At 44.2% G+C, this 24,999-nt stretch overlaps 1 protein-coding gene across 8 annotated transcripts in view; it reads left to right on the top strand.

Moving 5' to 3' along the window:
- Window positions 1-24,999, top strand: part of Cacna1e (calcium voltage-gated channel subunit alpha1 E) — a 478,307-nt gene that overhangs the window by 129,728 nt on the left and 323,580 nt on the right. For 7 of the 8 annotated variants that reach the window (XM_029539216.1, XM_029539219.1, XM_029539215.1 and 4 more), the window contains exon 3: window positions 24,577-24,846. In XM_029539216.1, the coding sequence (XP_029395076.1) occupies window positions 24,577-24,846 (270 nt within the window). Of the gene's footprint in view, window positions 1-23,511; window positions 23,597-24,576; window positions 24,847-24,999 lie in introns of those variants that run through there. The other variant, XM_021197360.2, reaches the window with a different exon arrangement.

Below are 24,999 nucleotides of genomic sequence, written 5' to 3'. Positions count from 1 at the left end.
AAATAGCACTTCATTATTTTGACTAGGGCTCCAATGGCTTCTCAGTGGGATCTAAGTCCACAGGTTACAGTGGTTAGCCTACAGTACCCCTTTCTCTTGAAAGTGGTTGGCAAGCTATACTGTGTAGACTGAGAACTACATTGGATAGTGGACAGTCTAGAGATCAGGGTCTTCCCTAGGGCCTCCAGGAAACCTTGGTTAAGGCTGTTAATTTTTTTTTTTTTAAATTTGGCTTGAACTAGAAATTTAAAATGACAGGGACCACTGGTGGACACAAGTTTTCAGAGTCAAGGGGAGGACTGGTGGTTCGGCAGTGACATGCTCAGAAATGTGTCTTTGCCATCGCATACTAACAAAGGGAGAAAAGAAGATTATCACACTCTGAGTGCTATAATGTCTGAGAAAGGTCCATACAGTATTTCTAAAATAAAGATATCTGGCATAATAATGACAGCTGAGCCCCAGAAGTGGTCTAATGCTACTCCAATAGCCAAGCAGGGAATTCAGCCCAGCTCCCAGCAAGCTCTTCCTCATCTACAGGGATTGCTCCAGAAATATGTGACAATTTGCGCATTTGGGAAAACTCATGAGCTAATGCTTTTGAGGCATTGTGGACTGGACTGCCCCTATCATAGATTCATATGCCTGATCAGCATCACTCAAGGGTCCCGAGAATGAGTGTTATCAAGTAGGGAGAGTGGGGATGTCTTCCATTCCCCTCATCCCTCTGCTTTTGTTGGCTTCCTCCCCCCATGTAAGTATTTTTGTCCTCTGACCAGGAAATTTCTCAGAAATTATTCCATGTGTTAAAAAAAAAAAGGCTTTATGTTCTGCCGATGTTCAAGGAAATATAAGACAGAGCCTGACCTGTGTGGGCATACTGTCTAGCCCTAAGAGAAGACGTGCAGAGTTGGGAAGTTTAGTAAACATCACAAGAGAAAACAACACACAGATGCAAAGCACTGTATCATTAAATGTCAAGTGAGGACAATCTTCAAATGCTAATTTATGGATTTGTGCCTCCCGATGTCAACAAATTTCAGCATGCTGTGAAATGAAAAAAAAAGTGATTATTTTTATGACTAAATTTGTGTGTGTGTGTGTGTGTGTGTGTGTGTGTGTGTGTGTGCATGCGTGTATGTGTATGGGTGCATATGTGTGTGTGTTTTAAGGAATTTCTAAGATTATACACTTTCAACATTTTAGTGCAAAACTCACTTTCTCTTTTGAAACATTATAATACAAACAGTGGAGATTTGTCCCCAAAGCCACTAAAAAGTTGGCAATATTATGCTGCTTGCTCTTGAATTTAGTTATCCCCAAAACAGAACTAAAACAAACAAACAAACAAACAAAAACAAACAAACCAACAACAAAAAAACCACTCAGGGACACAATGTCAGGGGTCAAGGGAAGAATCACTACCACACAGGGAAATCTCCAAAGGCAAGGATGAGTGTTGACAAGGGCCTGGAAGAACCCCGCAAACTGGGATTTGGGGAGCTCTCTCTTAAGGATACTGTGAGAAGAGCTTTGGCGATAAGATGGATTAGATGGACGGGAAAAACTTTGAAGGACAATAAGGAATCCATCCACCCAGGCAATACAGTTGGATCTCTGACTCCCTTGCTGTAACTAAGTCATGTCTTCTCATTGCTGCAATCAATACAGCCAAGCAAACACTGTCATCTAGGTCCAGTCTTGCACATCACGGTCCCTTCATGTCAGTTTAATCTCCAAATTTGATATGCAGTAATGCACCCCTAATTCTGAAACATCCCTCCACACCTTTCTTCCTTCAGTTGCTCTCGTCAGGGCTTCTTCCGTAGCAGTGAGAAAAGTGACTAATCCAGATGAAGAAATGAATTTGTCTTTAGGGACGCTGAGACCAGGAACGAGTAGGAAAGGAGCTCTAGTGAGGGGAAGAAAGAATGGGGAGTGTGGAGGAGAAGGACCGGGCTTACACAGAGTCACCAAGAACTTCTGATCAAGGACTTCTGGGAGACCATATTAGTGCTGCAGATCTGTGAGGGTGAGCTAGCAACGGAAGAGTCCTGTAGCACACAAAGACTGGAAATTACTGTAGTGAGCCATGCAAGTGAGCAGACGGCTGAGGTTTGGGGGGAGCAAGGGAAGAGAATCCCATGACCTAGAGGTCATACATTTGCATATGGACAGGTTGCCCTTGCTTTCCAGATAAGGAGTCACGCACGCCTTGCTATTGGTGACCAGCACAAGGGTGAGGGAAAGGAACACGTGGTCTCTCAGTCATTGTATGATCTCACTCCTGCACTCAGCCACCTTTGCTTGGTGACTTCACATCTTCCCTGGATGCCTCCTTCTCTTCAGAGAAATGAAGTCTTCACCAGGGGCTGAGTGGTGCTAAGGAATGAAGAGGGAATGGACCAGGGGTGTTATCCTTCTGTAGGCTTCCTCACAGGATCCTGTGAGCAGGGACTAGATTTGAGCTTACTCATGTGCCTGGAGTTGGGAGCTCATGTTTTGCTTATTCAATCAGCTTCCCACGCTGCCAGGGAGGTGCTAAGCTGCACACGTTCATATTCCCCCTCTCCCCATCTCTCTCCCTCTGTCTCTGGTGTTCTCCAACTCCTGCAGGAGCTAATATTTACCTGCAGCACTTGCTGTGGGGCTGTGGGAGGTGACAGCTGGAGAAGACTTTCCCCTTCCTCCTCCACCGGTCTTCCCCTAGTGGGCTAAAAATGGAGAAACTGTAATTGTAATCTTCACAGCTGCCTGGTTGAGACTTTACAAGTTGCTAGGAAGAGGCAAAGGGGCTTGGGATAGCTTCTCTATTGGAAGAAAGTGTTTTTGTCCGTTTGGACTATAATGATGATAAGGTACCAAGTGGGTAGCTTGTGAAGAAGAGATATTTACTTCTTATAGTCCAGAGGCTAGAAGGTTGAAGAAAAACCCTATCTCAGCTGGGGTAATGACTCAAAAAAGCCTGTGTCACTGCATAACTTAAATACAGATACACCACTGAAGAATCTCCTATCCGCTAGCACTGTTCACTGTGTGCATAACCTTGGGGAAGGGCTTGCTGAGTCTTGTATGTTTTGCGTTTATTTCATGAGCTTCATGCTCTCCCAAGCAATATGGAGGAAACAGCTATGCAAGTAAGGCCCACTTCCTAGTGCTGTCCATTTGGGAGTGGAGGACTTTAACATATGAGTTTGTGGATGCATAGACATTACAATACAGAAGACGAAGTTGATGAGAAGAAAGCTTAGAGATAAGGGCAACTTGTGGACCATACAGGAAGGAGAGAGGCTGTCATGAAAGCCATGTTTTTCCTTTCAAATTGGGTGCCTTTAGTGTTGGGACCTGGAGGGTATGGGTGGTAGGGTCTGAGGTACTGGTGTAGCTGGCTTCACTTGATGCTAGCTAATGCAGGCAATGAATACAGGGGAAGTCTCAAAGGTTTCATGTTGCTATGGTACAGTATTCAAGACTGGGCCATAGTTACTCCCTTCCTGCTGGGAGTATACATAGAAGGCTAACCTCTGTAAAGTATTCTGCCTGGGTGCTCACCGATCCACTCCTCGGAAGCTGATAGAGAAGAAAAGTGGGCAGATGACTAGGCCCAGGAATAGGAGAAATGTCTGAGACCGATATGGCCTGTGAATGATAAGGGGAAGAAGAGCAGGCATTCTGAAGTCCTTGCTATATTCCCATCTAGGGTCAGGATTGTCCCTCTCTGGGGAGGTTGACAGAATGCAGCATGCGGGGTCGTACCAGTGAGAATCTCAATACTGATTCTGGGGAGATGTCAGCTCCTGTGGTTTCTGGTTCTTCATCTGAATCTCTGAGCAAGTACCCAGAGTGGGCAGAGGCCCTCCTCTGCTCACTCCTACATCTGCGTTCTGGCAACTTTCTGGCCCATTCCATTCTTCCATGATGTTTCTCTTTCCTTAATTTGTCCTCCAGTTGCTATTGTAGTTCTCACCCCCACACACACTCCCATCCCCCAGAGTGCTCTCACAACCCACACACCATACACACCACAGATACACTATATACATACACCACATACACACTACACAAATATATGCCCACCATAACACACACACACACACACACACACACACACACCATGTGCTCTCACAACATACATACATACACACACACCATGTGCTCTTACAACATACACACACACATCTGTGCACACTCAAGAACACACACATTTCTAAGAAACATGAAGAACCCAGGCAGTCTGTACGTTCAGCAGCACCTAGCTGGGATTCTCCACGCTCTAGACTGCAGACATTTTGTATGGGGTCTTGACTTTGTGCGGGGAGTGGTCCTGTTTTCAGTGCCTCAGGTTGCTGTAAATTGGCCTTTTCACTCTTCATCTTGGATTTCCATTTCAGTCATTTATTTATCCCCACACCCACCCATTTATTTAACACATCTAGAAATAATTAGCTTTTTACCTTGGAGCTTCTGTATTGACACTGACCCATAAGGTACTCAGGATCCCCTTAGGCAATGTGAAGTTGGAGAGGTCGGCTTCCTGCATAAGAGTGTTTTGATCAATGAGAAGCCTGGTGGTTGAATTTGGTGCTCTGATGGATTGCTCTGAGGTGCAGTTATCTTTTAGCAGTGACGGCTGGTTCATACACCATCTACTTTCCTCCTCCTCCTCTGCCTTCTCTTCTCCCTCACTTCTACTTCCATGCGATGTCAGGCCTTGAGGAAAACAGGCTAGCCCCAGTCTCTGCTTTTTGGAGACACCAGTCTAACCCAGAGTGCAGGGACCAGCTGATGGTAGGCACATTTATATCTTATTCTGAGAATTCGGGAAGGTCCCTGGGAACCTTTGGACCAGGGAATGCATGATCAGTTGTACTCTTTTACAAGATGACCAGGGAGTCGGCAGAATGGATTAAAGAAGAGCAAGGTGACCAATGATGAGGCTGCCCGTGGTTTAGTCAGGAGGGGACACGGTCTCAGTAGGAGCAGGAGCTCTGGAGGTCATGAGCATGTATGTCTATGGCTAGGGCTTTAAGACAAAGCTGTGTTATAAGGGTGCTGTTAAGAGAGCCTGGTTGCTCTCAGTGGTGGCTTGCCTCTGCATAGCAGCCTGCTTGAAGTTCACTGTACAGTTCATCAGGATCCCAGTGAAAACTTACCACAGTTCCTCCTTGCTGTTGATCATGGCAAGGCTCTGCCTTTAAACACACTGCTGGGGACAACTAGAGAACGTTATGGTGATCCCAGGCTTTACTCAGACTCAGAGCCCCAGTAGAGGAAGATACCTAGAACCCCACTCTTGCTTAGGGCACAGTGGTCTTTGCCTTTATCTGTTTAGTTCATTTGTTTTTAGGGTAGTTTTTCATGCATGAAAGGAAATACTTCTGACACTAATGAAAAGACTCAGCTTTCTAAGAACAGACTGGACCATGGGTTAGAATGGAGTGAACCAAGTAACACCAGCTCTTGCAGAACAAAGTATCAGTCTCCAAGGGTGGCTTACGTGAACCACTCATATGGCCTTATATACATCTTATATTTAATTTTTTTAGAAAGTGCAATTTTTGTCTGTTGTAGAAAATATAGAAAAGCACATAGAGAGAGGCAGGNGGATTTCTGAGTTCGAGGCCAGCCTGGTCTACAAAGTGAGTTCCAGGACAGCCAGGGCTATACAGAGAAACCCTGTCTCAAAAAACCAAAAAAAAAAAAAAAAAAAAAAAAAAAAAAAAAAAAAAAGAAAAGCACATAGAGGAAAATGAAAATTCCCATAACTCCATAAATAATTAACATTGGGTAAATAAATATTCTTTTAGGTTTCTTGCCCTCTGTGTACACATATGCACATTCAAAATAGCTAACAAATAGTTTATTATCTCAAGTAAGCACTACAATGTGCACATCTTATTATGTAACTTTCTTCACTGATTAATAATACATTGTGAGTAGTGAGTGTCCTATGTCATTAAGTGTTATTTGGCCATGTATTTTTTCATAATTGCAAATTTTATTATGTGACTGTTTTAATTTGTTAACCAATTCTTCGCTGTCCTTTACTTAGTACAACAATAAAAACAAATCCTATTTTTTTTTTAAGATTCAAATACCAATTCAATGACCAACTTTATTTGTGAACAAGTCTTATTATCTCATAAGGAGAAATTCTTGAAATTGAAAAATTTGAAGCTCAGGCTGTGTGCATATTTATGGCTCCTGGGGTACACTGACCAATCTTCAGTACTAATGTTTGCACTAATTACATCTCCACCAGTAATGGATGAAGTTGTCATTGCAGCTCTGGGACCTTCAGTTATTTGCCTCTGAATTTCTTCTAAGTACTTATCACAATTATATTTCAAATATTTAATATGGAAATGGGCATCTATGTATATGCTACCAAGATTAAATGGACAACATTTTTCATGCTTGCTTCATCTCTTTCCCAGTTTTAGATGAGTAAAGCTCTATAAATGCATTTCTATCCCCATTCCTCACTTCTGGAATTGATATTTCTTATTAAGTGAATTTTAGTAATTTGCTACACATGCATGCATTAATATATACATGAGTATCTTTGTGAGTTTTAAATGAATGATACGTGGGTTTTGTCTTTTTGCTGCAAAGTGGACGTTTATTTCAAAGATGTACTGGCATCATTACATGAACTTTTAGTTCATTATCTTAGTTTGTGCATGGTGCTTCACTGTACGAATAATTGCTGCTCCTAAGTTAGTTCATTTCCTCCAGTGCTGGCGATCTTGACGCCCTTTCTGTTATTACAGGTAAAGTTAAAGTGATTGGCCTCCATTTCCTTGGACACACTGAGATTTCTTCCTCTATGGGAGATACTAAGAGTGGACTTGCTGAGTTCACCAGTGCACACTTCCAGCTCTGCTGACAGTGCTCTTTCGAATGAGTGGCTGCTGTTTTAATCCCACCAAGTGCGGAGCTCTCATTTCCATGTATTCTCAACATTTGAGATGCTTGTAATTATTAAAATGTGCCAAGCTGACAAGTGTAAAGTGGAATCCAATTATTACATTAATTGAACTTTCTCTGATTACTGATAAAATTAGACAATTAATAGAAGTTAATTGGCCAGATGAATTTCCTCTCATATGAACTTTGGATTCATATTCTTTGCTTATATTATGTATTTCTAGGTGATTTATGTTTTTATGATTTGTGAGGATTATGTGTATTCTAGCTATGACGTGCAGGCTGTAACTCTTCTCCCCCATGAACTTGTCCTTCCCACTCTGTTACTGATGCTTTTTTCATAGAGCTGTTACCTTCTGTGGAGCAAAATTTATCTTCTTTTGCCATCATGCCTCATTTAAAAATTCCTTCTACACACGGATAGAAAAAAGAAGCCATTTGCATTTTAAACTAAAAGTTTTTACAGTTTTGTTTCTCACATTTGCGTCTTCTATCTGGAATTCATTTTTGTGTACAGTGTGAGATAGGCTATGCTTTTGATTCTCCCAAGCCCACCACACGCATAGTCTTTTGACCAACATTGTTTAGTGATGAGGTAATTTTTCACCCCCACTGTTTCTGGGCATCTCATGTAACCTCCATAGGCCTTTCTATTCCCATCCATCCATATCTTACTAATTTAGTATTTTATAAAAATATAGATTTGATATGTTTAGGGTAAATTCTCTCCACACCCCTGCCGGATAGTCCTGGTGACTGGAGGTTTAGTCATTGCTCAGTCTTTAGAATCTTGTCACTTTTCACTTTGATTGCAGCTGAGTGGACTTACTGGTTCATTTGGGGGAGGCCTGTCATGTCTTGGTGTTTAGGTTCTCTGCCTCTGAGTCTGATACAGTTCCTCCTACTCTTAGATCTTCTGGAAAATCATCTCCCCCCCCCACTTCCCTCACAGATTTTATTAGATTTATTTTTAGGTGCCGTATGGCTTTGTAGCTTCTGCATGGCATTGCTTGTTTGCTTGCAACAGGGTCTTACTATATGGCTCTGTCTGTCCTAGAATTCACTATGTAGACCTGGTTGTCCTGGAACTCACAGAGATCCACCTACCTCTGTCTCCCAAGTGTTAAGATTAAAGGTGTGTGCCACCATGCCAAGCAAGAATCTGGATAACATCTTTATTATTATTATTATTATTATTATTATTATTATTATTATTATTATTATTAAATGTTTTCTTTATTTACATTTCAAATGCTACCCCAAAAGTTCCCTATACCCTCCCCCCTGCCCTGCTCCCCTACCCACTCACTCCCACTTCTTGGCCCTGGCATTCCCCTGTGCTGGGGCATATAAAGTTTGCAATACTTACGGGCCTCTCTTCCCAATGATGGCCGACTAGGCCATCTTCTGCTACATATGCAGCTAGAGACAGGAGCTCTGGGGGTATTGGTTAGTTTATATTTTTGTTCCACCTACAGGGTTGCAGTCCCCTTCAGCACCTTGGGTTCTTTCTCTAGCTCCTCCATTGGGGGCCCTGTGTTCCATCCAATAGCTGGCTGTGAGCATCCACTTCTGTATTTGCCAGTCACTGGCATAGCCTCATATGAGACAGCTACATCAGGGTCCCTTCAGCAGAATCTTGCTGGCATATGCAATAGTGTCTGGGTTTGGTGGCTGATTGGATAACATCTTTTAACTAAGTTAAATATTTTCTGACTCTTTGTTGGAGAATTATTAGAATTTGTATTTTTGTAAATGATCTTCAGCATCCTCCTAGAACTTTCTTATTTCTTGGAACAACTTTTTAAACATGTGTGTAGACTATGTGCACATGTGTATGTGTATAATGTGTGTGTATAGTTGTACCCGTGCATTATGTAGGGGCCAGAGGAGGACATCAAGTGTCCAGCTCTATTATTTATTCCCTTATCCCCTTGAGAAAGAGTCTCTCACTGAATATTGAGTTAGGCTGGCAGCCAGAAACCCCAAGTAATCCTCCTGTCTCCACTTTCCACAATACTGGAATCATGGACATGTGTAACTAACCATATTTGGCTTTTATGTAGGTTCTGGGGATTTGAGCTCATTTCCTAACACAGTAAGCGAGTTTAACCATTGACCTCTCTCAGTTCCAAAAAGATGTAGAGCTCTGGTGGCTATCTCTGTCTGAGCTTGAAAGATATGTTTCGATTGTAAGTCTGTGCTGCTTCTGCATACTGTATCATCTCCGACTATTGTGTTATTGTTGTCTGGTATTAAAGCTCCATTTTGTGTGTGTATTTACAGATTATATATTGATATAGATATATTTAGAATTGGTTTGGTATTCACCAATAGCTTACTTCATCAAGACATTTTTCTTGGATGTCATTCTTAGTTTCCATTTATATTTTATTCTTGAGGATACTACATTCTTGATTTGACCAAAATGATAATCTCATTATCTTTTTCAGTAAAGTATTTATTTCAACACAAATTTTGGGTAACAGTTTAAGTGAGCATTTTCAATGCTTGAGTATATTATTTTGTTAATCTTTGGCCTCTTTTGTTAGAGTTGATCATTTAGTTGCCTGTTTTCTCTTGGGATGTTTTTAAGATTTTTTTTCCCCCTTATACTTTTTTTCATAGTTCCCTTGATTCTTTATAGATTGGATTTATTTCTATTCTTTCTGCTTAGAGCTCACTGAGATTATTGACTCCAATAATCTGTATCTTTTATTACTGTTGGAAAGTTAATCCTGTTCTCCCCAAGTTCTACCCCCTACACCCCCCACCCCCCGAAAATCCCATCGGATTTTTTGAGTAATTTCCTGTTGTCTTTCATTCTTTGTAACATTAGCCATGAGACTATTTTTTTTTTTTTTAAAAAAAAAAAAAACCTCTTTGGGATATATAATAAGGGAGTTTCCTTATTTCTCTTTCATTTTGAGGTACGAAATTCTCAGCAGGGCTATGAATCTGAGATTAAGAGGCACAACTCTGAGTTCACTCCAGTCCCCAAAGGTTGTGACTTCCAATGTGTGAGGGAGGGAAGTACAAAAAGTGAGATCCATTGGGACTTACTGCATCTCTTGGTTATGGTGACTGGGTTGGATGCCAATCCTGGGATCGTGAGACATTCACTTGATTACACTAGTGGTCTTAACCAAGGGTGATTCTACTCCCTTCACAGTATATTTTTAAATGTCACAATTGAGGACTATGTCAGCTTGCCCCTAGTGACTAGAGGTCAGGCATACTGTTCAGCATTATACAACACAGGCCATCTATTTGACAAAGAATGATCAGAACTGTGGAGAACGATGTTGGAGAAAGTCTGCTGTATATGTCTTGTTCATCTGTATAGTGGAGAGATTATAAGAGGAGACTGATATGTATAGCAATATTAGACAAATTTTATACTCAGAGTAACTTCGTATCTAACACAGACCACTTTTAGCCACAGCATTCATCTCTCTCTCTGAATATATATGCCCCCATATATCTTTATATATACGAATATATGCCATATATACCTTTATATATGAATATGTATTTCCATGTATCTACATGAATATAATGGAATTAATTGAGATCATCCCTATCTTCATTCTGAAAGCCAAATCTTAAGATACTGTGTTCTCTGAACGCTCGTGGTGACCCTGGTATCTGCTTCCCTGCAGTGGATTGTTTGTCTTGCCATGTTATATTTACAAATTGTACTTGTACTTGTGAAGTGAGCCTCGAGGGCACTCTTCCTTGGGCTGAACAGATTATCTCCAGATCAGGTTTATCACTTCCAGCTTCTTCCACAGCACCTTCCAAACACAGCACAGATCCCATTAAGTCCTGTTCTGCTTGTGTGCACTTGGCTTTGTTCATTGTTGCCATTCATTTATTATGTATTTGTGTATATATTTAGTAAACATGCAAGGATACACAACACGTGAGGCAGTGCATTAGATGCTATGGAGAATGCAAAGATGAAGCTGTGTAACATTGGAGAAGATAAATGCACATCACAGTGTTGGGGGCAGGGTAACACAAAGGGCCAGAGGCACTTAGAGGAGTGGGAAGTCACGTTTGTCATATAAACACAGAATGGGTGATGGGAGTATTAGCTGGACTGGGATTTTAAGCCTAACTAGCCCTTCGACTGGTGGCAATGAGAGTAGGAGGAAAGAAGGGAAGAGAAAAAATGAGAAATGGCCTGCAACAGGAAAACTTGGCACATTTAGGGGATGCTGGCAGCGCTACACTGAAGCGCTAATACGAGATATTGCTCTGAGTATAATGGGGCAGTAATAAAAGCCTGGACTCAATGATAATCATGTTTGGATTAATCTTAAATTCATAGTGATTTTTTTGCTAAATACGATGGGTACTAGATATTCCCTTCCTTCCTTCCTTCCTTCCTTCCTTCCTTCCTTCCTTCCTTCCTTCCTTCCTTCCTTCCTTCCTAAAACAAATGTGCTTAGTAATTCTTTTTCCAGGTACTATTCTAGATGCTGGAGAATGCTTGTACTTTATTGCTCTGAGGGTAGGAATGGCTCAGAGCTGAGCTAAGCACTGAATTTTCATAGAACCCAGAAGAGGAAGGTAGATGGGATGGGAGCCTATTTCCATCTCCTGAGCAGAGGCCTGACCTTCTGACCACGGAGGTGATACTAGTGCAAATGGAAAGGAAGGGAGTGGGCGTGGCACAGAGGAAAAAGGGAGCAGTAGGCAGTGATTGGTGTGAAATGGAATCAAATATGCAAAGTGTGCCCCAGTGAGGGGGAGATGGCAGAGCTAGCTACAAAGGGACTCACAGGGCTGGTGGTAAGTGAAAGCTGGTGAATTGCTTTTAAGCCAGTTGATTCGTCATGCTGTCAACTCTTCCAGGTGGGGGAGCCCATCTGAGCAATTGCAAATGGTACCAGACTTCAAAAAGGACAGGGCTACAGATAAAATGTTCAGATAGCTTTAGTGGAAGCCATTAGGTTGGATGGGAGCATCGAGGATATGTACACAGTGAGCAGGGAAGGCAACAGGACCTAGGAGATGGAAGCAGAAGAGGTGGGGAATGAACGGGCAACTAGAGAGGTGGAAGGAGAGCCCGAGTTTGGAAATGCTCCCCAAAGGGAGAAGGGAGGTAAGGGGAGGTAACCCTACTCAGGCCTGGATGTATAGGGGTGTGTGCATGCTTTAATAGTCTTGAGGGAGACATACTTTGGTGGTTTTAAAAGTCTCTCAGATGTTTTTAGTGTGTTAAGTCCACTTGGTCGATCTGTTTCTCACCCCTTAATGCCTTGGGGTGGAGTGGGGTGAGACGGCAAAGGGGATTTCTTGTGGGACATCCTCTATCATGCTAATGTTTAGCTCAGTAAGAAGGTTGCTTGATGTATTTTGTAATAAGTTCCTGGAGCACTGTGACCATGACAGGGCTTAGAGGATGTAAGTTTTTGTTCTGAAAGTTACACCACCAAGGGGAAGATGCTGGAGGTGGCCTGTAGCTGATTTTGTCTGTGCCAACCTGTTTTCCATAGCCTTGCTGGTTGAATGGCTATATGGAGATGTATAGCTCATGCAAAGCTAGTTTCCAGGTAAAGGGACTTTTTACCTTTCTTCTTTTGTCCACGGATTGAGGAGGGCTCAGTGTCCACTGGTTGGTCCTTATTGACTCCTGAGTTGTTGCAAGCTCTTCTTCTTCAAACGCTTGAAACCATTCTCATCTGGTTACAGGTTCCAGGCCACACTGTGCCTTCAGCTTGTCCCTGGTCAGAAGGCTGCCTCAGCTCTTCAGAGTTGGCAGCAAGTGCCTTTCCCCACTGACCCATCTCACCAGCCCAGGCTCTGTTTCCTAATACTGTTGCAGAGATGAATACGTTTTAGCCTAAAATTTGGAGGGGGATGCAGACATTCAGGTATAGTGGCCTGAAACCTCTGGCATGTGGCAGGTTCAGGCATCCATTCTAACTCTGTGCTACCTGACTTTACAGACTTGACTTTATTGATCCTGATTTGTCTTGTTCAAGATATGGTTTTTAGTGCAGAGGCCCTTTGTGTAGCTCAACCCAGGTGATGGATATACAGAGCTTCTGTCTCCCACAAATATTAGTTAATAGTTGCTGTTAATTGTTAATTGTTAGTTGCCATTAAAATGGCAAAAAAAAAAAAAAATTTACTCAATTCTCTTCTTGTTGAGAGGGACTTTCTTCCTTTTCCCTGAGTATTCTTCTCTAAGGAAAGAACATAAAAGCCCAGTCATGGTAGCTCATGTCTGTAATTCCAGCACCTGAGAGATGGAGGCAGGAGGTTTACTATGAGTTTCAGGCTAGCCTAGACCAGAGTGAGAGCCTGTCTCCAAAACTAAACCAAAGAGAAGATAGCTAAATTTGAAGAAAATTGTAACAGAACCCCATTGTATCACCTACCTTGTTCCCTGAACAAATAAAAGATCCAGAAAGCCTTACTGTGAGTACAATTCTCCATTTGGGAGCATGGAGTTGTCTTTTGACTTTGTCTATAATGCCTGGTGTGTGTCCCTGCAAATACAGCAATAGTTTCTCTTGCTGTGATATGACCCTTGAGTTTACTAAGTGTCTTTATAACTATTGTAACAATGTTGACATCACCCTGTGAGAAGGATCTTTTACCCTTCCACAGCTGGTACTGTCTTCACTGTATGTGTGTGTGTGTGTGTGTGTGTGTGTGTGTTTTGAAGGATTGCTTCTTTTCTTTTAACACAAAAAGCTAAAGTTTCAAAGCAGGTGGGGTGTGGGTTAAACACTGTTCTAAATGGCAGGCCTGCTGTTTGTGGGGAGGGAGAGTGGCCTGAAAGTTTAAAAATAACCTGAACATTATAGACTCCTGTGAATTCTACAGCCCAGAGCACTGTGAGTCTGTGGGTGTTTTACCTGCTGGAGCGCAGGCAGGAAAACAAGTTGAGAGGCAGGAGGATTTAAATTTGCTGAATACTTTCATGGCTTGCGTTGGCAGTAGAAGTGTTCATGAAAAAGTTGAAGTCACTCTTCATGTTCAGGATCGATATTCCTAGTGTCGTCACTGGATTCTCTGAATACACCATTCTGGGTCACATTGGGGTCTGTGCAGCAGATCCTTGCTTCCTGCTCTGAGCGAGCACTGTCTCTTTTTCCTCCCTGACTTTCACTTCTTCACTGACTCCCCCCCGCCCCCCAGGAATTTGGCCAGTAGCTTTTCCAGAAGGATTATGGGATTGACCCACAGAAAGTTCAGGGGTTAGTGCATTTCAGATAAATTTGACCATTGATTGACAAACAGATGGATATGTGCTTTGAGCAGCAGCATGACTCTTGGGGTTTGAAGACTTTTGAGGAGTTGAAACAGGTTTTGAACTAGGAGGCAGGTTGGCAGGACAGATGATGCTCTGAGAGACTAAAGTGCGAGACGATAAATGAAGTTGAAAATGTGCCAGAATGCAGCTTGAGGGTTGGTCGCCACATTTGGCTCTTCTGGTAGTCCCCAAGATGCGATGCTACTTTGCACAAGTGTATATAAACAGAGCAGGGCTGAGGTATAAGTCTCCTAAGAGTGTTATGTGCTGCAACGCCTGGGCTCTGAGCACTGTCAGCACCACCTAGAGAGTCTGGATGTGCCTTCTACCCTTGGGATTGTAGAATCATGATGAAATAGAGTAACTCACTCCAGTCTCTGTTGATGTCAGTTAGAGGCCATACAGGGGCTAAGATAATGGGTATGAGAGTTAGGTAATCCTAGGTTGACTTTCTATGCCACTAACCACCTATCAGAAAATGATTTGATCTTTTTTCGGTCTTACTTTTCATATCTATAAAAGGGGGATCATAATAGTACCTATGCCATGAGATTATTCTGAGAAATAAGGAAAGTTAGGAATAGTGCCTTTGACTTAATAGCTTTTAATATTTATTATAATTACTCTAAGCCTGTATATTGTAATTATTTATTGCTTTAAAATTATATGTATGTTAATTATGTAAATGATATGCTATGTTATATTTCCTTTCTGTTTTTTTAAGTTAGTCACACATGTGTGCATGTGTATTCGTGTGTGTCCGTGTGTGTGTGTGTGTGTCCATGTGTGTGTGGAGGTCAGAGGATAACTTTCAGGAGTGAGTTCTCTATTTTTACCATGTGGATCTCAGGTATCAAACTCACCTGTGTCACCAGGCTTGGAGATGCCCCTACATGCTAAATGATCTCATCAGCTCTTGGTTGTTTTGTAAAGATGCAGTCTCACTATGCAGCCATGGGTGGCCTTGAACTTGAAATATTTCTGCCCCAGCCTTCTAAGTGCTGAGATTACAGCTTGTGCCGTAATACTCAGTGTTCACTCTGATAGTTCACACATGTATCACATTAACTTTTGCTTCTTTGATGTATGCTTATTTTTCTGATTTTTTTAATAGCCCTGAATTTGCCATATGAAGTTGTGATTTGTTCGGGAATAAAAGAAAACAGCATACTTAGAAATTTGGGATTATTATATTAATCATTGGCTATATACATTTAGAATAATGTGACTGAGGACAAAGTGGTTGTGTTAAAAACAACAAAATATCTTAGAGTATGTCATTGTGAGTGTGTCTATGTGTATGTTCCAGGAATTGACTTGCCAAGGGTATTAGAACAGAATAAACATTTGAGAAATACTTGTTTGATTGGAATTTTCTTTTTTTAGTACTAGGGATCAAGGGTCTCCTGCATATTAGCCAAGTGCTCTCCCACTCAACCACACTCCCAGTCCTCCTTCTTACTTAGTCCTTTGAATATCTTAAGAAGCTTGTCTTTCTTCCCATTTACAAGTGCTGAACTAAGCCTGTCTGAAAGCTTTCAACAGCATAAAAAAAAATCACTTGCATGTCTGTACACCTGAGTGGCAGATCAAATCAGAGCTGCATCTAGGGTGAGGTGTGTGCGATTTTTGTTGTTGTTTGCTTGATTTTTATATCCAGGGGTTGGAATGTTTTTTTTTTTTTTTTTTTTTTCTAGACAGGGTTTCTCTGTGTAACCCTGGCTGTCTTGGAACTCACTCTGTAGACCAGGCTGGCCTCGAACTCAGAAATCTGCCTGCCTCTGCCTCCCAAGTGCTGAGATTAAAGGCGTGCGCCACCACCGCCTGGCAGGATATCTTTTTCCTGTGTAACTCTTTATTTAGGAGAGAGACATGATGATGACATTTACTTTTTTTTTTTTTTTTTTTTGAGGCTAACTTTTATTCTGTGTTTCGTTTTCTGAAACTTTTCTTGATGTGGGGGGATCTCAATGTCTTCCTTTCATAACCCACTTGGCAATATTATTTCAGCCCTGCTTCTGAAGGCTGGAGGTAGTCTTTGGAACTTTCTAACTTAATGATTCATTAAAAAAAAAAAAAAAAAAAAAGCTGAGGCTGAATGGCAATGCGATTCTGAGGGTCAGAATCAGTTGACTTCCTTCAGGGGAGGTGAGCACCCCTTTGTAATATAAAGGAGGAGGTGATCACTACATTAGAAGGAACAGCTGGAAACATCTGGCCATAAAGCAGAGAGATCCAAAGAGAGATCTAGAATCTGCAAGAAGGCCAGCTCTCCAGGCAGGGCCAGATGCCTAACTAACTGGTAAATAAGCAGGCATCCCCCCACTTTATTTTTTAAAATCAAAAGGAATTGCAAAAACATCTGTTCATCCATTTGACTAGGTACTTTGTAAAGGCTTGCCATGAAGATAATAAAATGCAGTTATCCTACGTAATAAGATGAAGGAGATGAAGTTCTATGAATGAGCAAGAGAGAGGGGGTATGGAGTTGGAGGGACTGTGAAAGACATATGCAGGTGAAACTCAGTTGACCAGTGGCTGGAGCTGGAGAAGTGAATAGGGGTGTGTTCTGGACCAGTCTCAACAGGTGCTAAATGGTCTCAGGCAATAGTTGGCGCGACGTTTGTGACACAACTGCGATTTTGGTGGTGCATGACGCACTTGGCACCTGTGTGGGAAAGATCTGGAAGATCCAACTTGTCCAGATTTTCTTGAATTGGTGTGCTAAGGAGTTTGGACATTTTATAAGCAATAGGAAGTCACTCAATTTAAATGATTGGCTGGGGCAACCGCATCCCAGGGATTAAAAATTATAATCGTAGGAAGGAGAACTTGGCTTGAATTCACACCGAGCTTGGAATGATTAGAAGACATGTGTTACTTCATTGGAGGTGAGGCGAAAGATGAGAGCTAAGGGGCTAAGACGTGAGAGCACACGGCAAGGATGGGAGCCCAGAGGGAAGAGGAAGGGGCGGAGGAGACCCTGAGCGTCCAGCACAGTAAGGTGAGAGCAATAAAAAGCCAGAGATGGGAAGAGCGAGAAACTGGGAGATTTGATAACTGGGATATGAAGACGAGGGGTGGTTCTCAGGGAAGAAAAGGAAGCCAGTTGTCCCAAATGATACCGATGGGCGAGGGAAAAGCAGACTTCAACACTGACCACCCCAGGTCGTTGGAGAGCCGTAGCGCAGTTTCTGCTGAGTGGAAGAGGCAGAGTCAGCAAATGTCCTTCACAGGTGTGCATTTCAAAACTGCCCTTGAGTCCGTATCATGTGGAGATGCCTTATTCACTCCGATTATTTTATACTGAGTGGGTGCAACCAGCCGCTCCGTGTAGGAGAGGCTGGGGGAGAGAGGGTGCGGTGATGGACAGCTGGTGACTTAATCTGCTGTTGGTTCCCACCCAGAGGGCACCAAGAGAGGCATGATGGGTAAGCAGTCTTTTCTCTTGGCCTCAGGCTCCTCCTAAGGCTCTGCTTCAGCTGTAAGCTGCTTTCTCTGCTCTGGGAGCATAACCTTCAAGAGAATCCTTCAGAAAGAGGAGCTGGCTAGACAGGCGTGGCAGGTACAGCGTCCACACTGAACCCCTCCCTATCCTAGGCACTCCCTTACTTGTTCTGGCATCTAGCACGATGCCTGGCACACAGACTGCACTCATTGTATAGTTGTTGAATGGATGAATCAATCTAAGCCCAAGTAGACTGAGCAAGCTTTGCAGAATGCAGGCTCCATTGTTGTGTTTTCCTGAAACAAGAGGCCAAGGGGGTGGGTGAGGGGGCGGGCTGCTTCTGTTAGTGGTTCCTACTCTCTGATAGATCACCCTCAGTAGTAGGCACAGGAGCTCTGCTGAGTCTCACTCACTCACCTTGACCTTGGCAGAGCAGCACAAGTGGTTCTCTAGGTGAGGTGGGCAGAGATGGGGCTGAGATCCAACCTTTCCAAGGCTCTAAACCGCCACCACTGGCTTTCCCAATGGCAGTTAACACCTAGTAGGTCAACATATTTGCTTGTTTGTTCAGGCTGGACAGTGACCTCATTTGATGCCAAAGGATGGACTGAAGAAGTGAGGCTACACCTCTGTGATTACAGGCACGGGGCATGCAAATAGAAATGCAGATTGCATAGTCGACCCCACACATCTTGTACGTGGTTTCCAGCTGGAGCTCTCATATGGTGGGCTATCCCAGGCTACAATGCTGGGGCATCATGGACTGATTGCTTTCGCTAGTTGCCTCCACTTAAAAGAACTGTCTTCTTCTCAGTCACTTTCTGTGCACTCCATGTCCTGTTTCTAGGAGAGAGCCTTTCAGGAAACAGTCTCTCCTGTTTCTCCTTTAAACTCTTATGTTCTTAGAGTTCTTAGACCATTTCTAGTTTATCTTTGAGCTCCAGAAGTCCAAGAGAAATGCCCAGCACATGAAAAGGGCTTTATGAATATGTGCCAAGTGGTTTATGAATTCATGAATCAATAAACAGACCATCCAGCCCTCTCAAGTAGCATGGGCCTTTGGGTTCCTGATGCTGCAAGCATCCAGTCCTGCCCTTTTCTCTTCCTGCTGGGTATTGACCCAAGGGCCGTGTACATGCTGGACAAGCACTCTGCCACTGGGCCACATCCCCATCCTTGGGTTTTGAAGATGGGTCTCACTGTGTACCCCAGACTGATCTTAAAGTGGCAATCTGACCGCCTCACTTTTTCTAGTGCTGGAATTACAGGTGTATAACACCACACCTTTTTTGACCATATCGTAGGCACTTAGATGTCTCTATTCCCCCATCTAACCCCAGTCCTCAAACCAAAGCCATCCAATGGCTGTATTCTGTTCTTTCTGAAACAGAAAGCTACCCATTAGTCACAAGGTGCCTGTTGTGTGTTATCCCAGCCTCGGTGACATAGACAAGACATGGGAAAGGCACACGGCACTTACTGTGTGATAGGTGCCACTCCAAGAGCTGTATACATATCAATGAATAGTCTTTTATAACAGTCCATTGGTATGGTGTATTCTTATTTAATCCCCTGGGAGACTCCTAACTTCATGCCTTTCTTCTGCAATACTAACATCATGTCTGTGACCTAACTCTTAAGCAAGGAAGACATTGTTTGACATACATCACCTTCACAGCAGCCACTGCCATAAGGACTCTGAGGAGAGCTGACTGTTTCCCAGCTTTCTGTCACTGGAAAAGTCCCTTACTCTCTGGGCCTCAGATAACAAATAGAATATGTCTCACATCTCTGCAGCAAAGAAGCAGTAAGATATCCTTAGCGCTGTTATTACTGAAGAGGTGTTGAAAATTCCTTTGGGCAAATTTCAGCTGTTTGATCAACTGGTAGATCCTGGTGTTCCGGAGTTTCTCAAGCCCAGGTCTGAGAGATGCTCATTCCAGGGCTGGGCATTATTATATAAGGATGTGAAATTCCATTGTCCGCCAGAGTCAAGGCTGTGTGGTGCTGTGAGTGCCAGCAGCCTCCTGAGATGTCTGCATTCCCATCCTGCTCTTCTGCTCCGCTGTGCTTTTGCACATGGTCTGCTGCCAACTTTGTCTTAAGAACCCACTCCCAAGTCCTCTCTGCATTATGTTCCTTAGAGCACTGTTTTGCATAAGAGTCTATTTCTTGGAAAAGCTCAATAAGGGAAAAATAGAACAAAGGGGGCTCTGATAGTTTAAGCCCAAGCCATCCAAGTGTAATTGGCAAGGCAGAGTGATCAGGATTGGTGGGAGGGGAAACACATCTTCAGCCAAGGCCCAGATTTTCAGATTGCTCAATGAGTAGCTAAAATCTTATATGAAGATGGCCCAAAGCCTGTGAGGTCTGGAAAGATCTTTATGAATGAATGGGGTAGATTCTCAACTCGCCACTCTGTATGCCCTGGCATGTGCTCCTTGGCCTGCCTGGTCTAGGGACACTGAAATGGCCTTGCCTCCCTTCTCTTACACACGAGGCTGAAAATACTCCTGTTAGTCTCCCTCGATCTTGTCTGACAGTTGAATTGTTCACAGGAGTATCAGGGTTATAGGAAAAAGGATTCTGAAATGTAATAATCTGTATATGTTCAATAATCTGGGAAAGTTTTTCACTGGCTTCCTCTGCTCCTATTGAATTCTGAGTCTGCAGATCACAGCTTGCAGGGAAACATGCAGAACATTTGGCTGCTACATCCTGATCATCCCTCACCCCCATCTCTCTCTCTCTCTCTCTCTCTCTCTCTCTCTCTCTCTCCCTATCCGCCTCACCCCTCTGCTCCTCCCTCCCGTGTGTGTGTGTGTGTGTGTGTGTGTGTGTGTGTTGGTAATGTTGTATCCAATATGTGGGTATGAACTTCTTGGGAACTGTGAGAGGAACTGCTGGTAGTGTGAAATGGAGGGTGCAGATCTCGACAAAGTCCCACTGGGAGTGGCATAGAACTGGTGATTGATTGTTAAGGACTTCTGAGCTCTCAAGCTTGGTTCCCAAGGTACTGTACTGCTAAGTACTTGTACTCAGAGTGCTGTCTCACCAGTGACCAGTAGATGGTGCTCTGGCAACAGGGAAATAAGACTTCTGGCTCTCTGAGGTCAGAGAAAGGGGTTTTCCAAAGGTGTTTCCAGAGTTCTGATCAGTTGCTGATACTCCACACTTCCATTTGTGGGTCTTTAAGAGAACAGTAAAACCAGGGGAAAACATACTTGCCAGATTTCCATACAAGGATCATGATGGCAATGTTCTGGCCACTCCTGATAGTTCCCTTTAGCGTGGTTCCCGGAATATTTAGGCACGGGTCAGAATTCATCTTGAGAATAGGAGGCAGGGCATCCATAGGCTTAGCATCATTGTGTCTCCTCTTGATGATATACAGTTTACAATTATGTAGCATGGTTATTAGAAACTGAAGATCAGATCCATTAGATGTTTACATTCTGCCTTTTATCAGATCGGAACCAACGCCTTCATGACTCCGAAGCTCTGCTGTTCTGTCAGCACCTTAATTCATGCTCATCTGGGCTGTGAGGTCTATAGTAGTGGCCAGCTGTAGGGCTTGTGTACATTGGTAACTATATCAATCACTGGTGCGATTTAGTCTTTAAAACGGTATCCACCTGGCAAGTTGTAAAGTGAAGAGAAGGAAGCCAGTATAGAGACCCATAGGTATTAAAGCTCTCAGAGCCGAGACATTCAGGTTGGAGGGGAAGAGAGAAGAATATGCCTTCCTTCAACTTTGCTGCCCTTAAACCAAGCCCCCCTTCCAAACCGATTGATGCCATAATATTTTCCCTAGCCCTCTGGGACTGCTTCTCTGAGAATCCTAATTAACTCTACTACAGCACCATTCGCCATTCCTGCTCCTGAGTGAACTCTGCCTAGATATTTGTAAAGCCTACTCTGTGGGAATGCAGGAAGGCTGGGTTCAGCCCCATCAGGTCCCAGTGCTGCCAGTATATTGTCTTGCGTATTCTAGGCCTCTAAAGAATTCAGCAGTCACAGGAAACCCAGGGTATGGAAGAAAGAGGAAACACAATCAGTCCTAGATCTTGGCTTGCTGGGAGACAAGGCAGGAGTCCTTAATCTTTCTCAGAAATACTTCTGGAAGGTAAAAGGCTAGTGTGCCCTGTTTAGCAAACAGACACAAAGGCATGATGAGGAAGGTGTTATGTCTCATCATTGAAGTGAGATTTAGAGCAGAGCCTGCGAAGCTATACAATCTCGTGGAAGTTATGAAAGACACATCATTTATGTCATCATCCATATGGCTCATTATTGAATCCCCAATGTCTAAAATAGCGTCTGTTATGGGGAATGTACACAAATATATTTGCTAAATGAATGGTTTGTATGCTCCTCTGCTATGGAATATTAGATTTTTTTAGTCCCATGAAGTTTACAGAGTTCCAAGATAGCCACTTGGTCTAGATGACCATCTAGTGAGACTTCACAGCCACCTTCCTTTACTCTGTCTCCTATTAAGCTCCTCAGCAAAGTGAGATCACAATAACAGGTGACACTGGCACACCTCCAACCGTGATTTGGTCTGAAATGGTCTCCGATGAATCCCAGGGTCAACACTCCCTTCCTGAGGGCAGGGGTAACTGCAAAGCACCCCTGCGTTGAGGCCATTTCTTTGCATTTCTTGTACACAGAACCTTTTCCATCACACACACCTACACATTCAACACTCTCATACAACAGACATGTATCAGTGCACACACATAGACATGCACAGACACATACAAGTAGGAATACACATGCCTAACACCCAGACACCACTTTATCTCTTAATCACTTAATTTCACACACTGCCTTTCAGGCCTGCGGCACTGCCCTCACCACGACTTCCCACACCGGGGCTTTGGTTAGCCTTTGCTTACATCTTCAGCCAGCCCTTGCCCTCAGCCCTTCCGTCGCTTATTTAGAAAGATTATGGATACAACTATGTGTTGAAGCCAAAGGTGAGCATAAATCAAGGAAAGTATGTTCCAGACAGTGACAGTGCAGATGATGGGTGGGGACAGGGATAGACTGTCCACGGAGTCTCCTGTAGGCAAGGACTAGATTGTTAAACACAGAGCTTCTTTCTTTGGATTACATTTCCTCCCTCTGCAGCTCAGACTTTTTATTTTTATTTTTATTTTTTTAATGAAGTAAGTTTGAGAAGATCGATGATCCTTGGTTGAAAGTAAAAGGTGGTGGTGGGTGGGAAACCCCCTTTGTTAGGATTTTGAGGGCAGTTTGCGTAGGCTCTCTGTCTAGGGATTGGAATATCTGGGCCACCTGCCAGGAAGAAAGCAGAACCCAATCTAGAAGGCTGCCTGGTCAGGTCCCTTAGGATCCAGAGGACAGAAGGTCCCAGAGAAGCAGAGGGTACTTCTCTGTGAAGCCTGTTAAAGTGCTGGTTTAGGAAGAGGACACTCTCTTTGCCCTGGGGATCCCTGATGATGGTAGTGGAACCTAGGAGGTCCAAAGCAGAGGCTACAAGATCCTAGGGGTGGGTGCACAAAGTCCCTACCCTCCACTAGAGCAGCAGCGAGCAGAACTCTTTATGCAGGGCATGGAAAGAGGCACAGCCCTGGGTACCCTTCCTAGGACAAGGGACAGCGTTCCTGGACAGGTCTTTGATCTGTTGCAGAGAGTCCACAGGCATCACCAGCTTCAGCGGGCCTTTTTCATCTCTTGAGGGTAACGGCGACTCTTCCTTGGACCCTTGCCTAGATAGCCTTTAGTCAAACGAATTCACAAGCCAAACCAGCCTCACCACGCTGGACTCTGAGAGCCCCGCCCCCGCGTCTCTCTCGGATCCTTGGCCACCTTGCTGCGCTGCTGCGCTGTGTTCCTCAACCTGCCCTTAAGCATCGTCTCTGCTCTCTGTAGCCAGGAAGGCCGGGAGGAGAAAGAGCTGGCGAGGAAGTTCGGTATGTGGATTAAGTCCTATGCCCTGCCATCGCTAGCTAGGCTGACTGCAACCTGTTCCTCACTGCGAGTGCTCGACCGCCCGCCCGCTCGCTCGCTTGCTCGCTCGCTCTCCCACCCTCTTCCCGGCGCAGCCGCGGATCGCTGTTGCATGCTGATCCTGGGAGGCGGCGGCGGCGGCGGCGGCAAGCGCTCTGGGCGGATGCTGGCACTTGGGTTTCGCTGCTCTCTGGTTGCTGCTCAACTTCTACCCCCAAAGCAGGAGCTGTGAAGTCATTTGCCCCTCTCCGGCTGGTTCGACTTCTCATCTTCATTTTTCGGGCGATGCGGTTTACGCAGGAACCTTAGTACCGCTCTCCCCCCACCTCCATCATTTCCCTCTCTCCAACCTTTGGATGCATCTCCGCTGGCAGATTTAAAGAGCCAAGTCTTGGCTGTGGAATTTCTTAGATGGACTCGCAGGGGCTGGCGTTCTAAAGCATGTCACCGTAGCTGGCCCTCGTCTTTTTTCTTTTCATTTTTTTCAAAGTTCTTTTGTTTTCATTTCCTTCTTCCTCTCTACCCCTCACCCCGACCAATAAATCAGCAAACTATTACCTAGCGGACCAGAGCCTGCCTTTCTCTCAGCCAGGTGGAACGTGTGCCAGAAGAGGAGCTATGTTTGAGGACCAACCTACTCCACCCCTCTCCGGTCCCTGAACACCACCCCACGCTGGCATTTTGGGGAAAATATTCCCTCTAGAAGCCCTACCCCCCTTTCTTCTTCTTCTTTTTTTTTCCTTGAGGAATGGAGCTTCGCAGAGGTTGCCTTTAGATTCAACAGTTCAGAGCAGGGCTGAAGAGCCTGCAGGGGTCCCCAGAGGCGGTGGTCCCTGCGCCTGTGTGGATAAGGCTCTGAGCCTGCCTGTGTCTTTTCTGCCTCTTGTTGTGTGCGGGTGTTCGGCGATCACCTTTGTGTGTCTTCTGTCTGTTTAAACTTCAGGATGGCTCGCTTCGGGGAGGCGGTGGTCGTTGGCAGGCCAGGCTCAGGCGATGGAGACTCGGACCAGAGCAGGAACCGACAAGGAACCCCCGTACCGGCCTCGGGGCCGGCGGCCGCCTACAAGCAGTCAAAAGCGCAGAGGGCGCGGACTATGGCTTTGTACAACCCCATACCAGTCCGGCAGAACTGTTTCACGGTCAACAGATCCCTGTTCATCTTCGGAGAAGATAACATTGTCAGGAAATACGCCAAGAAGCTCATCGATTGGCCATATCCTTTCTTACCCACCATGACTTCCCTCTCCCCCTTTGCATTCCATCGGGTGAGGGGGGGCACCTAGCATGGAATCTATTCCCCACCCCTTCCTGGTGCCAAAATTTGCCCCTTTGCTCAAATGCACCCTACCTTGTTGCATCCACGGGC

This window comes from Mus pahari, chromosome 5 (assembly GCF_900095145.1).
Source record: "Mus pahari chromosome 5, PAHARI_EIJ_v1.1, whole genome shotgun sequence".
NCBI classification, from domain to species: domain Eukaryota; kingdom Metazoa; phylum Chordata; class Mammalia; order Rodentia; family Muridae; genus Mus; species Mus pahari.
The sequence above is the reverse complement of the archived record's forward strand: the minus strand, read 5'-3'. Positions and strand labels throughout refer to the sequence as shown.